Source organism: Podarcis erhardii, assembly GCF_964252035.2.
Source record: "Podarcis erhardii genome assembly, chromosome: 3".
Lineage (NCBI taxonomy): Eukaryota > Metazoa > Chordata > Lepidosauria > Squamata > Lacertidae > Podarcis > Podarcis erhardii.
The window spans coordinates 84146834-84160328 of record NC_138507.1 but is presented as its reverse complement, the minus strand read 5'-3'; the positions used below and the strand labels follow the sequence as shown (position 1 = coordinate 84160328).

The 13495-nt window shown below is 40.1% G+C and overlaps 1 protein-coding gene across 13 annotated transcripts in view; it reads right to left on the bottom strand.

Moving 5' to 3' along the window:
• LTBP1 (latent transforming growth factor beta binding protein 1) overlaps positions 1 to 13495 on the bottom strand; it is a 193433-nt gene that overhangs the window by 109367 nt on the left and 70571 nt on the right. For all 13 annotated transcript variants that reach the window (XM_081856552.1, XM_081856557.1, XM_081856558.1 and 10 more), the window contains 2 exons: positions 10915 to 11139; positions 8990 to 9267 (listed from right to left, as the gene is read on the bottom strand). In XM_081856552.1, the coding sequence (XP_081712678.1) occupies positions 8990 to 9267; positions 10915 to 11139 (503 nt within the window). The remainder of the gene's footprint in view (positions 1 to 8989; positions 9268 to 10914; positions 11140 to 13495) is intronic.

The window sequence follows — 13495 nt, the reverse complement described above, 5'->3', positions numbered from 1 at the left end:
TCCTCAGAAGATACACATGTAACTTCTACATGTCTCTGTAAGCTTCCCTAAACAATAATGTTTTAACAAGGTGCTGAAAAGAATACAGCAAAGCCACTTGCCTGGTGTCAATAGGCAGGAGATTCCAAAGTGTAGGTGTGCTGCCACACCACAGGTCAAAGTGGGCATGGTTCATATGTGTTTAGTTTTTATGCGGACCACAGCTTTGGAACAGTGCTCCTATAGATATTATCATGGAGCTCACATCTTTAATAAAAAAGCAAATCCTGATTCAATAACTGAGGGGTTTTTTTCTGTTCAAGAGCAAAAAATTCTAGGTAAGGATGCTGTAGAATAAGCACATCAATCAGCTACTGTTTAGCATCTGATATCTGCATAAAAACTGTCTCAGTTACAAAACATGTCGCTCCTGCATTGGTCTCTACAACATAGCAGGCGCTGTAACCTTCCAACAGTTTGACCTCACCCCCAAAGGGACACTCCTCCACTGTCTCCTGAGACAGGCCGATGCCAACCAGTTACGTGCAGCTTAGTAAGTAAATTGTGTGGTCCTCAGTAATGAAAACCCCTGCATTAAATGAATTAAATTAATATTATCCAATTTAAGCAGTATCAGTGGCTACACCCAAATTCAGCAATTATAGCCAAACAGATGCAAATATATTGAATTTTTTTAAAAAACTGAGCCTTAATACATAAACTCTTGACACATGGTAGACATATGTATTAAATTATATTTCTCTTACATTCAAGCGTCCCATAACAATTTCAACACTCATTAATCATGTGGAAAATTAATAGGGCACACATTAGCAGTACAAACTTTATTGTCTGTATCACTGACGCTATAAACATATTTTGAGGAATAACAAGATATTGTATGTCATAATAAAGGCATTTTTATTAGAATTAAAATGAAAAGCAGCTGAAAGGGGAGGGAGTCAAGGAAAAGAAACATAAACTTGCTTGTTTGCTTGCTTTTAATAAGACTCAGTTGACCAGTGCTCTAAGCTGCCAGACCTCTTGGCTTCCAAAAAGACTCAAAGTATAGGCATGGAGTTGACCAATATTCTTAATGGTACGGAAAAAAACAGCCTATGGACTACAATTGAATTACTTTTGGATCATAGCTGCTGCTGCAAATACATTTTCCAGTGCCAACAAACTGTATGACAGCCAACAAATTTTAAAATATGAAACGCTGTGCTGCCTCCTTAAAGGAAACACATCAAGACTCCAAAAAAGAAAAATGCTGTACACCTGCATGAAAAGGAAGTACCATCCCAAAGCAGTTTCCTTTCCTCTTATTCATTTTTTTTAACCTCCAACCCTATATTCTCTCTCACACACAAACCCACACCCACACATCCCAATACCAAATGAACTGACAAACTCACAAACTGATGGCACAAAAATGTTGTGTTCTCAATTTCTGCTTTTGAATTCCAGTTCCCCATTGGCCCTATGCACTTCATTCTTCTCAACATCCCTCGAAACCAAGAACCATTCATTTGATTTGATATCTGTATGCAGCTTTTCCAAAACAAAGATGCACTCAAAGTGATTCACAAGTATGAACTGTTACCAATATAATCATATGACAATATCAGTAGGCAGAAACAGACAATTCAATAAAAATAATTATGCAGTTCAACACAAAATGGGGAATGGGAAGTAATTTGTTTATTTCACATTTAAATGTAAGCCTACCTAATTCATACTTTCCAAAATACCGGTAATACACAAACTAAACACAGGTATCCTTCAAAATTTGCACTCGATTTTTTTTAATGTACTTCTCCAACCATATAAAGCATCCAAAAATGTGTGTATTACAGAAAGCTTCACACAGAAAAAATGTGGAAAAATGCCTTCTATTAGGGAAATCTGCATCCAAAAAACTGTTTATTAGGTGACATGTGTCTGAAAGTGCATAGAAAATTTCATGTAGACTTCTAAAAAATTTAAATCACAAACAGATGTCGAAAAGGGGTGAAGTAAAGTTAGAAAAATGAGAAATCTAGAAAGCAAGAAGGGCCAGATTTATCCATCCCTAATATAAAACTATAATTCAAAAATAATGTGTAAGGAACAACCCAGTGCTGACTGACACAATCCCTCTGTGTAAAGCATTATATTATTCTATGGGGAATAAATCAGTCATTTGATTCTGTACCTGCAATCTGAAATGGCAAATCCAGGAGCAGTTTCATCACAGCTATTTGTCTTAGCCAGCCCTTAAAAGATGTTTAATACAAGTCAGTAGTGATTTGAGGTAACAGCCAGCATTTTACCATCCTGTCAGTTCTGTACTACAGCATCCACAGATCATATTGATTATGAATGCACAGTTCAGATCCAATTATTTGTTTCACTCAGAAACTACAGTTTACTAATGAGCATAAACATTTAGTGCAAACCATAAACATTATTTTTTTAAAAAAAAGAAGCATCTACCACATTCACAAATGAGAGCGCACCTGTTGTTCTATCAATAACCAACACAAAAAAAACTTCCATATCAGAAGAATCAGGTAATAGACAAGTCAAGTATAAAGTGGACGCTCAGGTTGTGAACGTGATCCATGCGGGAAGCACGTTCGCAACCCGCAGAGTCCGCAACCCGTAGTGCCGCGTCTGCGCACGCATGGGTCGTGATTCAGTGCTTCTGCATATGCGCAAAGCGCAGAAACCCGGAAGTAACCTGTTCCAGTACTTCTGGGTTTGGCGTAGTGCACAACCCGAAATAGTGCAAAACGAAGTGTCTGTAACCCGAGGTATGACTGCATAGGAATTAACAAGGTCCACTTGCAGTTTGAGCTAATACAAAAGTAGCCAACTTCTGTATAATTCTGTTGGCATCATTTGCCAGGAAAAAAACCCTGAATTTCATAAGGTGGGCTAATTCTCATTTCCCTTCAATGGAGCAGAAAGAAATTTATCACAGTTAGGGGGGATTTCAATCAACAATTAGATAAAATATCGATGTCACCAACACCACAAATGGGACAAATTCCTTCCAGTAGCACCTTAAAGACCAACTAAGTCAGTTCTTGGTATGAGCTTTCGTGTGCATGCACATTTCTTCAGACCAACTAAGTCAGTTCTTGGTATGAGCTTTCGTGTGCATGCACACTTCTTCAGACCAACTAAGTCAGTTCTTGGTATGAGCTTTCGTGTGCATGCACACTTCTTCAGACCAACTAAGTCAGTTCTTGGTATGAGCTTTCGTGTGCATGCACACTTCTTCAGGTATCTGAAGAAGTGTGCATGCACACGAAAGCTCATACCAAGAACTGACTTAGTTGGTCTTTAAGGTGCTACTGGAAGGAATTTGTTTTGTTTTGACCACAAATGGGGATATGGTTATTTAAGCTGCAATGCTGTGCCGACTTATCTAAGTGGATGTGTGATCAGAATTATTCCCACATAGGTCCTTTCCACTGCTCCACTACCAACTTTTGTGGGTGGAATTACCCAATTTATCCCAGAATACTGAACAAAGATGGAGCGGGCAGGGTGGAAGAAGCATTAAAATTCTAATTTTAAAATGAAACTGCAAGACTTAGGGAAAGTATTCAAATGGGTTTTCTTATGAACAGCTCACTTATTCAAGTGCAGCCTGACTTTGTGGAACAGTATAAGAATCCAATGAAAAGAATATGCATTTGGTGCTGTCTTGGCACCAATCAAATGCGGTGAATAATTGACTCCATACCAAATGGCATAGTGTCTAACATTTCTTAATTTTATACAAACCTGCCTCTGTGGGTTTGGTTTCTACCTGTAATTCTTTCTATGCACAACTGCCTGTGCAACATGTGCTCTAGCCAACCTCTTCTCCATACACATTCTACATCAGACGGGAGTAATAATTTTTACAGTATTGCATCAAGATAGTCTCCTAGCAAGGGATGCGGATGGCACTGTGGTCTAAACCACAGAGCTTGCCGATCAGAAGGTTAACGATTCGAATCCCTGCGACAGGGTAAGCTCCCATTGCTCGGTCCCTGCTCCTGCCAACCTAGCAATTCGAAAGCACGTCAAAGTGCAAGTAGATAAACAGGAACCGCTCTGGCGGGAAGGTAAACGGCATTTCCATGCGCTGCTCTGGTTCGCCAGAAGTGGCTTAGTCATGTTGGCCACATGACCCGGAAGCTGTATGCCAGCTCCCTAGGCCAGTAAAGTGAGATGAGTGCCACAACCCCAGAGTCATCCATGACTGGACCTAATGGTCAGGGGTCCCTTTACCTTTACCTAGTCTCCTAGCAGACCATTTTGTTGTGCCACCCTTCTTCCCAAAATGGAATCCAAGAAAAACTGATTGAACAGGCACTGCCTTAGAGCAGGGATATCAAAGTCAAATAGGATGGCATGTCAAACACTCTCTGGTACAAGTGTAATTTGGCCAGTGGCATACAGCAACCTTGAGCTAAGAAGCAACACGTTTTCCTCCTGTACAGAGGTGATTTTCCCCACATGTGGAGAACATACAGTAACAGAAGTATTTGACCAAGACATTAGGCTCTAGCATTTTGAATGTAATTCAATTAATTAATTAACATTTTGAAGTTCTGCCTTGGAGTGCTTGCGATTTTAATAGATGAAGAGTGCTGATGATTCCTGAAAGCTCTATCTGGAACTATGCCAGAAGCAGAAATCTATGTGTGTGTTGTTTTTCAGCAGGAAGGGGGGTAGAATAAGGATAAAATCAAGGGAAACAGGCAAAAGAACCACTAGAACTCATGGTCAGATTAAGGAAATAAGAAGTTTGCTATTCATTTCTTTTAGATTAATCACAGATTAATCGTAGAGTGTTAAAATGTAATGGCTTCCATCACCTGCTGAATTACTAAGCAGGTCACTAAAGGCCATCATTATTTAAGTTTATATTTCCTTGCTTTCTAGGATTTGCTTCTCCCTCCCAATCCTTTTTCCTTCTGTGCCGTATTTTAGATTGCAGGCCTGAGGGCAGTGACTCTCTTATGTTGGTAAACTGTGCTGGGTCCCTTGCATAGGCTTAATATTAGGGCAAAGATGCTTTAAATAAATAAATCTTGTTTACAGAAGGAAAAAGGAAACTCGTGTTTAATAATTACACAGAATATAGTCCATCAAAATATTATACAATATCATGGATGGATTCTAATACTTGAAGACTGGAAATATCTAAATTAGATCATCCAAACTGGAGTTAAGATTGTTACAGAATATAAGCACAAACTGAAATTGTACTAATGTCTTCAGACACAAGACTATATATTTACAACACATTATATAAATTAAGAATCTAATAAACACAACACTTTTGTAATGCTGGATAGAAGTAACAAGACTAATCTGGTCTTGCAATAGATTATATACTTTGCCAAGACATACACATGCATTATATTACCAGTCTCGTTTGCAGACAGTAAAATCACCTCTGATCCCAAAGTAATTAATAAAACATTTTTGAGCACCGAATCTAACTTAAGAAATCCACCATGCAAGAAAATACATAAACACTGATAACTGCTGAGCAAAGTAGTATTATGGAGATTACCCAGCACAGATATAAACATTTGAAGTGATTACATTAAATGAATACAAAATGGGGAGGTGGGGTTGGTAACCCATATACGTTCCCACCAGTTGCATCAGAGCAAGTATTAAATATGTCAAGAAAATAAATTCATCTGTTTATCTTGAGAAGTCATCCAAATCTTAGTAAGATATTAATATTAAAATGGTCTCAAGGTAATACAAATAGAATTTGGGATTTCTCTCATTACACACAAAACCAAAATATTCTGGATCACATGAAAAGTTTTGGATCAAATTTAAACACTATTAGAGCAATTAATTGGGGGCAGAAGACCAGAGTCAGGGTGGTAATGGAAAGTTACCAAAACTAAATCCCTGCGCTTCTTACAGCTTTCAGATCACCCTTCTTCAGTATTTAAGTTCCCCTCAATTCTATGAAGTTAGGGGAGCCAAGTTACAGAATTTGCATGCACTCTACTCACTGTCTAGAAGTGTCAGATTTTAAAAAATAAAATTCAAGACATTATAGATAAAACTAAGCAAACTTACAGGTATTCTAGTTTACTATAATGTTGGCAACAGGAATCTTAGGATACCGTACTAGGATGCTAAAGTCCACTGCAAAAAACTAAAGCAGTGATTGAATGAGCTCACACAGGAAGTGTTTGTGTGGAATCTTCTGTTCACACTCTGCATACCATAGCTAAACAGTTGAAACTAAGGAGAGGAATTCAAAGATAAATTTTCTTGAAGAGCTCAGTGCTTCAGAGCCTTCAATGGATTGTTACAACTACAGAACTTGATATGGTTATGATATTGGGGTTTGGTGGGATGTTCTCTCAGGGTCCTTTCCAACCCTGTGATTCTTGATTGTAAGAGTGGATCCACCAAACCTGTCAAACCAGAAGGACTGGAACTGACAAAATGATAGGGAAATTGGTCGTAGTCACTAGGTACTTCACAGCCACCTGTAAATCAAGGTTTAGATTACCACTTCTCTCTCCTCCTCCAGTGTCTGTGAGGTAATATATATCTAGGCATCATGACTAGTCTTATCCCTCAGGAACACTTTTTTTTTAATTCCTATTAGAGCCTTCCCAAATTGGTGGACATCTACCTTTTGAGGTAGTGAATTCTAGTTTCCTTGTGTGCTGTGTTAAGAAGCATTTACTTTCATCTGTCCTGATTATTTTTCACTCTACAATATCGACAATATTTGTCTGACTGCAACTCTAAACAGATTTAGCTGTACATATTGATGCACCATTAATATTTTTGTTGATATATGTGGGAGCTGTGCTCTCCAGTTTTTGCAACAGTCAGACCATCTCCATATACCCCCAATTGCACACAGAGCTGCACAGTGAAGGGGATTACGAATCTATGTAAACATTTTGGAGCACTCTTGGAGTTTTGGATCAGTATCCATGTGTGAGAGTTACAGATAGGTAGCCGTGTTGGTCTGCCATAGTCAAAACAAAACAAATTCCTTCCAGTAGCACCTTAAAGACCAACTAAGTCAGTTCTTGGTATGAGCTTTCGTGTGCATGCACACTTCTTCAGATACACTCATACCAAGAACTGACTTAGTTGGTCTTTAAGGTGCTACTGGAAGGAATTTGTTTTGTTTTGACCATGTGTGAGAGATTACTCTTCTAAACTAATAATATATTTATATGTGTTTAGGTGTGAAGAGGTTACTATATTTCAAATATACTAGGATTTGCTTAGAAAAAAACAGAATTTAGTTCAGTAACAACAGCACTTAAAAAGCTGGAAGAGCAAAATCAAATCCACAAAATGAATTCTGACATGGCAATATGGCCCATGTTGTTGCTATTGAACACCTGGCTTTTAGGCCTACCTGCAGTATGCCAATTTTTCTTTTTTTGAAATAGCTTAAATTGCCCTTCTGGAATTAATGAATAAAATGTTCAAAACAAGTTCTTTTCCCTCCCTGCTCACCCATGCTCACCTCTATATTCTCTCTTTAGTTTCCCCTATTGTAGCCTCTTTATTCTTTACCATTTTTTTTCCTTTGGGTACTTTAACAGAGCCAACATTGGCGTCAAGCCCAGGGCTTACTTTGTGCCAGATGTATTCCGTAAACATGCATCAAGATGGCAATTGGATAGTGAGATGATGGTGAAGTTCATACTGGGGCTTTCCAGTAAATCTTATTCTATTTCCCCCATTTCCAACTTCTCTTTCTTAAGCTCTTATTTTCTCTTCTCCCCTCTTTTCTTCTTTTCCTCTTTTGAGTATAATTTCTACGAAATAATAACCTCTGATTGTAATACTCTAAGCTTTATGATGATACAGTGGTGCCCCGCAAGACGAACGCCTCGCAAGACGGAAAACCCGCTAGACGAAAGGGTTTTCCGTTTTGGAGGCGCTTCGCAAAACGAATTTCCCTATGGCTTGCTTCGCAAGACAAAATGTCTTGCGAGTTCCCGTGGGTTTTTTCCCCTCCCCCCCCCGCTAAGCCACTTATCAGCTGATCCGCTGATAAGCCGCTTAACAGCTGATCGCTAAAAGCCGCTAAACCGCTAATAGCGCTAATCCGCTAAGCTGTCAATGGGCTTGCTTCGCAAGACGAAAAAACCGCTATACGAAGAGCCTCACGGAACGGATTAATTTCATCTTGCGAGGCACCACTGTATTAATATTCTGAGCTATGCACTGAGATTCAAGGGGTTCAAATGATTAATAGTACTAAGGTCTTCTACAAAAATGTTGGAGACCCCCTGGCCCTACAGATGTTTTTGGACTCCAACTCCTATCTGCCACAGCCAGCAGGACCAGTTAGTAGGGATGGTGGGAGTTGTTCAACAACAACTGGAAGGCCATGGGCTCCTCATCCCTCCTCTAAACCAAGAAATATACTCTTCGAGGATAATTAGTGCAATTCATAGAATAGTAGGTCAAATGCTGATATTACGCTCTTCCCAGATCTAAGAGCAAACAGAGTAAAAATTTCAGGCATCATATATTCCCATTCAGAATGTCCAGTCCCTACAGCCTTTCTGGAAGGATCAACAGCAGCAGATTCCAATTCATCTCTCAAAGTTGTATGTACATAAAGCTGATGCTTTGTCAACTGCAGTGATACCAGTATGCTTCATAGAACAATTCAATCCACTGAAGAGAACCTCATTCAAAAGAGTCAGATTTGGACTGGACCCATTGTACTTCAAAAGGAACTTTGTCTAATTAACATGCTTAATAAAAAACACCCCCACCCCCAGGATAAGCCCTAAACCATTTGCCCAATAACTTAAATCACCAACGGCAAACAGCAGAGGTTTCTTAATTAGGAACTCTCTCCTGAAGGAAAGCCTGCCAGAACCCAAACCTTTAGACTTTATGAAACCTATAGTAAACATTTGTATTCAGACATAAGTTCTAAAACATGATTGGGTTACCAACTTATTCACTTACCAATAATATTTACATTTCTTACCTGTGTCCCTATAGTCTCCTGAAAGCATCGGCCAAGCTGGGTTTTAGCAGAAATAGGATACACATGTGAAATAGGATGCTGGTGAGAGTAGGTTGAAGGCACTTTCTGGGTCTTCTGAAATGGTAGACTTTGATAAGAAACCTGGGAGTGTCCTGATTGGGATGGCTTTGCCTTCTGTCCTGTTGATGTGCTATCAATCCTTGAAACCTGGTGAAAGTGCACTGAAGCTTCGGGGGGATGTTTCACATGGATGTTCACAATGTTAGGAGGAAATTTCACTGGAAAAAGAAACAGAAGGGGAAATATAAAAAATCTCCAAACAAGAATGGTTGTTGTTAAGCTCCGCCAATACAAAAAAATTAGGGGATGAAATGGACTGGCCCAGGGGCGGCAAGAGGGGGGTAAAATGAAGTGGATCCCCACTGTGACAGTGAGGAAGCAGGTGTGTTCCTAGATCAGGCTTCCTCAACTTTGGCCCTCCAGAGAGCCTGTGTGGTGTAGTGGTTAAGAGCGGTAGACTCGTAATCTGGGGGACCAGGTTCGCGTCTCCGCTCCTCCACATGCAGCTGCTGGCTGACATTGGGCTAGTCACACTTCTCTGAAGTCTCTCAGCTCCACTCACCTCACAGAGTGTTTGTTGTGGGGGAGGAAGGGAAAGGAGAATGTTAGCCGCTTTGAGACTCCTTTAGGTAGTGATAAAGCGGGATATCAAATCCAAATCCAGATGTTTTTGGCCTACAACTCCCATGATCCCTAGATAGCAGGACCAGTGGTTAGGGATGATGGGAATTGTAGTGTCAAAAATCTGAGGTTGAGGAAGCCTGTCCTAGATGCATGCATCTACAGAGACTCTTTGGGGAATGGAGTGTGAAATTTGGAACCTCTAATTCACAACTGGAGGAGGGGTGCAAAGAAAAATGGGTGGGCTCCCATCTGTCACTTGAACCTGTCATTTGAGCCCCAAAGTAGCTGTTGATCTACCTGAACTGAGAACTCTGTGAAATCCCAAAACAAAGAGAAAAATAGCACTAGCTACACGAAAGAGCAGGGATGGCATATCTGGCGCCGTGGTGCAAGGATCCCTCCGGTGCCCCCCACCCCCACATTTCCCTCCAGGCAGGTAGCGGCTGGAAGGCGACAGCTCCGGGCGCGGCACAGGATGGCGGAGGCGGGCGAGGGCGGCGAGCTGATGCCAGGAGGCACCACATCCAGCCTCCGACTCTTCCCTGGCACCCCCCAGTACTTGGTGCCGTGGCGCCCCATGCCACTAGCCTCTATGGCTAAGACACCCCTAGCTACTCTAAAAAAAAGTTTTTGTGATTAGCAACCTTAATATTCACTGGGAGAGCAGGATTATTTTAATCAACAGCTGCTGACTTGCTTTAAAAATTCAGTGTTAAGTATAGACTCTTCTCTGGGTAATATTGTAGCTTCAACCTTGCATACAAAAATGACATCACAGCTGTCAACTAGCAGCTATAATCTAAGTGCCCTTTTGACCTACCATGACCATCCAGCAATGTTCAACCAATTTTAAATGATCAAAGCAAATAGGGTACTTTCATATGGTCTCTCTCATATATCCCTGGATACCTATCTGACAACCAAGATAATAAAAAGGCAAACAGAAGGAAAATATATTTTCTAAAAAGAGACAGGGATAACATCTCGGATGTCAGTTCCATTTTGAAAGTGAGATTTTTTTCGCTTCAGAATGAATGAAAATACCTTATCAAGCAGCCTTTCAAGAACTGTTTCTTTTAATTCTCTGAACTTTCTAAGGAAAATAGCATTCTGTCATTCAGATAGGCTCAGAATTTCAGCTATGTTTAAAGCTATGTGGACAGATGTTATGACTGTCTCTGGTAGTCTGGCAGCCAAAATTAAAAAAAGTAAAACCACAGCCAATAGGGAAAATCATTTACCTTTTACTCCTTGCTGCCCAGGCATAGTCAGTGGTAAAGTATGCGTGGAATGGATGACATGTGATCCCACCGCCTTGTTTGCTTGCTGAGGATTATGATAAAATTTTGGAGCGCTGCCACTCTGTACTGGGATCTGACAAAGTTTACCAGTGTAATTAGGAGGGCACTGGCACTTATCTCTTGAACTACACTGGCCTCCATTCATGCAAGGAAGGTGGCAAATAACTGAAAGAAGAAAGAAAAACAGAGAGAGATTGGTGTTAATTTCTCTTCAGTCACATTTTTAGTACTGTCACCTATTCAATCATCCTGTTTAATGACTGACAGGCATATCCTCACTTGTGTAACTTTGACCATTTGCCAGAATGAATCTTTTTTACTTGAAACATAACTTTCATTGACTAGCAAAACATAGCATGTTATATATTCATGGAATGTTATATTTGCAATAATTCTACAAGGCATTATATACTGTACCTTTCAAAGACCCCAATGGCAAGTACACTTATTTTGAAGTAAGCACCATTGAAAGACTTACCCATTCAAGCACTTGCATCTCAGGATATGATTGTTGGATAGAGACTGCATGGCCGAACGCATAATAAAATTGCTATTTTGAGTTATAAGAAGCAAGTCTCTGAATTTTACCTGTACCGTGACTATTGAGAAATATGTTGCAAGTGCTTAATAGCACTGCTTAGAACTAGGGTTTTATCTCTTTTAGGAGATTGGGGGGGGCAATATTGTGGCGGTCCTGAATCCCACAGTTCTGGAGCAAGTTGTGAGATAGCAGAGAGAACATGGAGAGCAAGTGCACACCAGTGTCTTTCTGCTACTATAAAAGGCCAGTATCTGATGAAGAATGTGCATGTTTTCTACTAAGAGGAGAATTCCAACTGAGATACATAATTCACTAGACTTATAAAAAGACTGGTGTAATAAACTATTGGATAGGCTGCATAGCAGAAATATTTTTTAAAAATATGCACATATTGCCATATATGTACTATTAGATCTTTAAGATATGTCAAACACAAATGATTTTAAAGTCAGGACTTCAAATATTTATTTATTTATTTATTAGATTGATATTATTACCAAATGTAACAGCAAACGTACTAAATATAGACCCAACGGCCATCCTATTTTTCTTCTTATTCTGGACATGAATGAAAATAGTACAAAGTGGTTGAACAATGGATGATCACAAAATTACTCAGTACAGCAATCATCACTTCTTTTGTGTGTTTTTTCCGCAAGTAGACAGGCATCATATCCTAACAAAGAACTGGCTGTCCATTTGCATTACATTTTGCTAGAATTTGCAGCCTTAGTTCAAGCATTCTCATTTTAGGATTTATTTCACTGACAAAAAAGAGGCAGCTTCCTTAGGAGGCAGAAGCCGAAGAGTGTCCCAACCACCCATGGCAAATAAGCAGTGCCAGCAGCAGAACCAGTTTTTAGTGAGATCTCACGGAGCACAACCGCCAACCCCAAACAAAACAGAGGAACCAAAATTAGAACCGTTTAAAACATTTAAATACATTTTAGCCAGTTGCTCCAACCCAAGAGTTGTTCCAGCAATGTTCCAGTGGCCTCCCAGGAGCCTTTTAGCTGTTCAGGGTGAGTGTGGGCCCCGACCCCTAGGCCAGGTGGAAATGGGCCTTGCAGCAGGGAGTGGCCTTCCTTCTAGCATTCACAGCTGCAGCAACATGGTTACAAATTTCAGCTGGAGAATAGCATGTGGATAATGCTTAAGAGGAAGCTACATAGCACATCTTATCCTCCCAAAACAATTTCAAGGCATGTGGCTTCTGTATATACCAGGCAGAGGGCCTTCTCAGTAGTGGTGCCCGGCCTGTGGAACACCCTCTCATCTGATGTCAAGGAAATAAATAACTATCTGACTTTTAGAAGACATCTGAAGGCAACCCTGTATCAGGATTTTTTTTAATTCTAATGCTTTACTTTTTTTTTTTTTTACGTGCTGTAAGCCACCCAGAGTGGGCTTGGTCGTCTTCTTCTTCTTCTTCTTCTTCTTCTTCTTCTTCTTCTTCTTCTTCTTCTTCTTCCCTGCTCTCATCTCCCCTAAAGCCCATTTCTACCTGCAGCCATCCATGTAAGTGGCTGCTTGTAATGTAACCACGTGGGCAGAGTGCCATGCGGTAAGCCATCAATGCATCTAAAGAATTAGCAGGGAACACCCACCTATGGCCAAGAGGAAATCTAATTATCAGTGATGCAAGGCTTTTGGCTGCAGAAGCTACTGAAGGCGAAACCTTTTTTTAAAATACCCATGCTGTCCTTGTATGCTCTGAATATTCATTGTGCTTAATGAAGCATTCAGTGAAATTAAAAAGCTTTCACAGCTTTAAACTATTAGGTCCAATTAAAGCCTCTCTCGCCAGTTCTGTTTCTGTGAAACCAACACAACCACCGAAGTTTAAGTATTATACTTTAGTTATTGTTCAGCCACTAAGTTAACAGATCAGGTCGGAATTGACAATGGAGCACACAATGAAGATTTAATGCACAAAAAGGGGAAGCAAAGAAGAAAAGCAGTATTGGAGGGCTGAGCAAC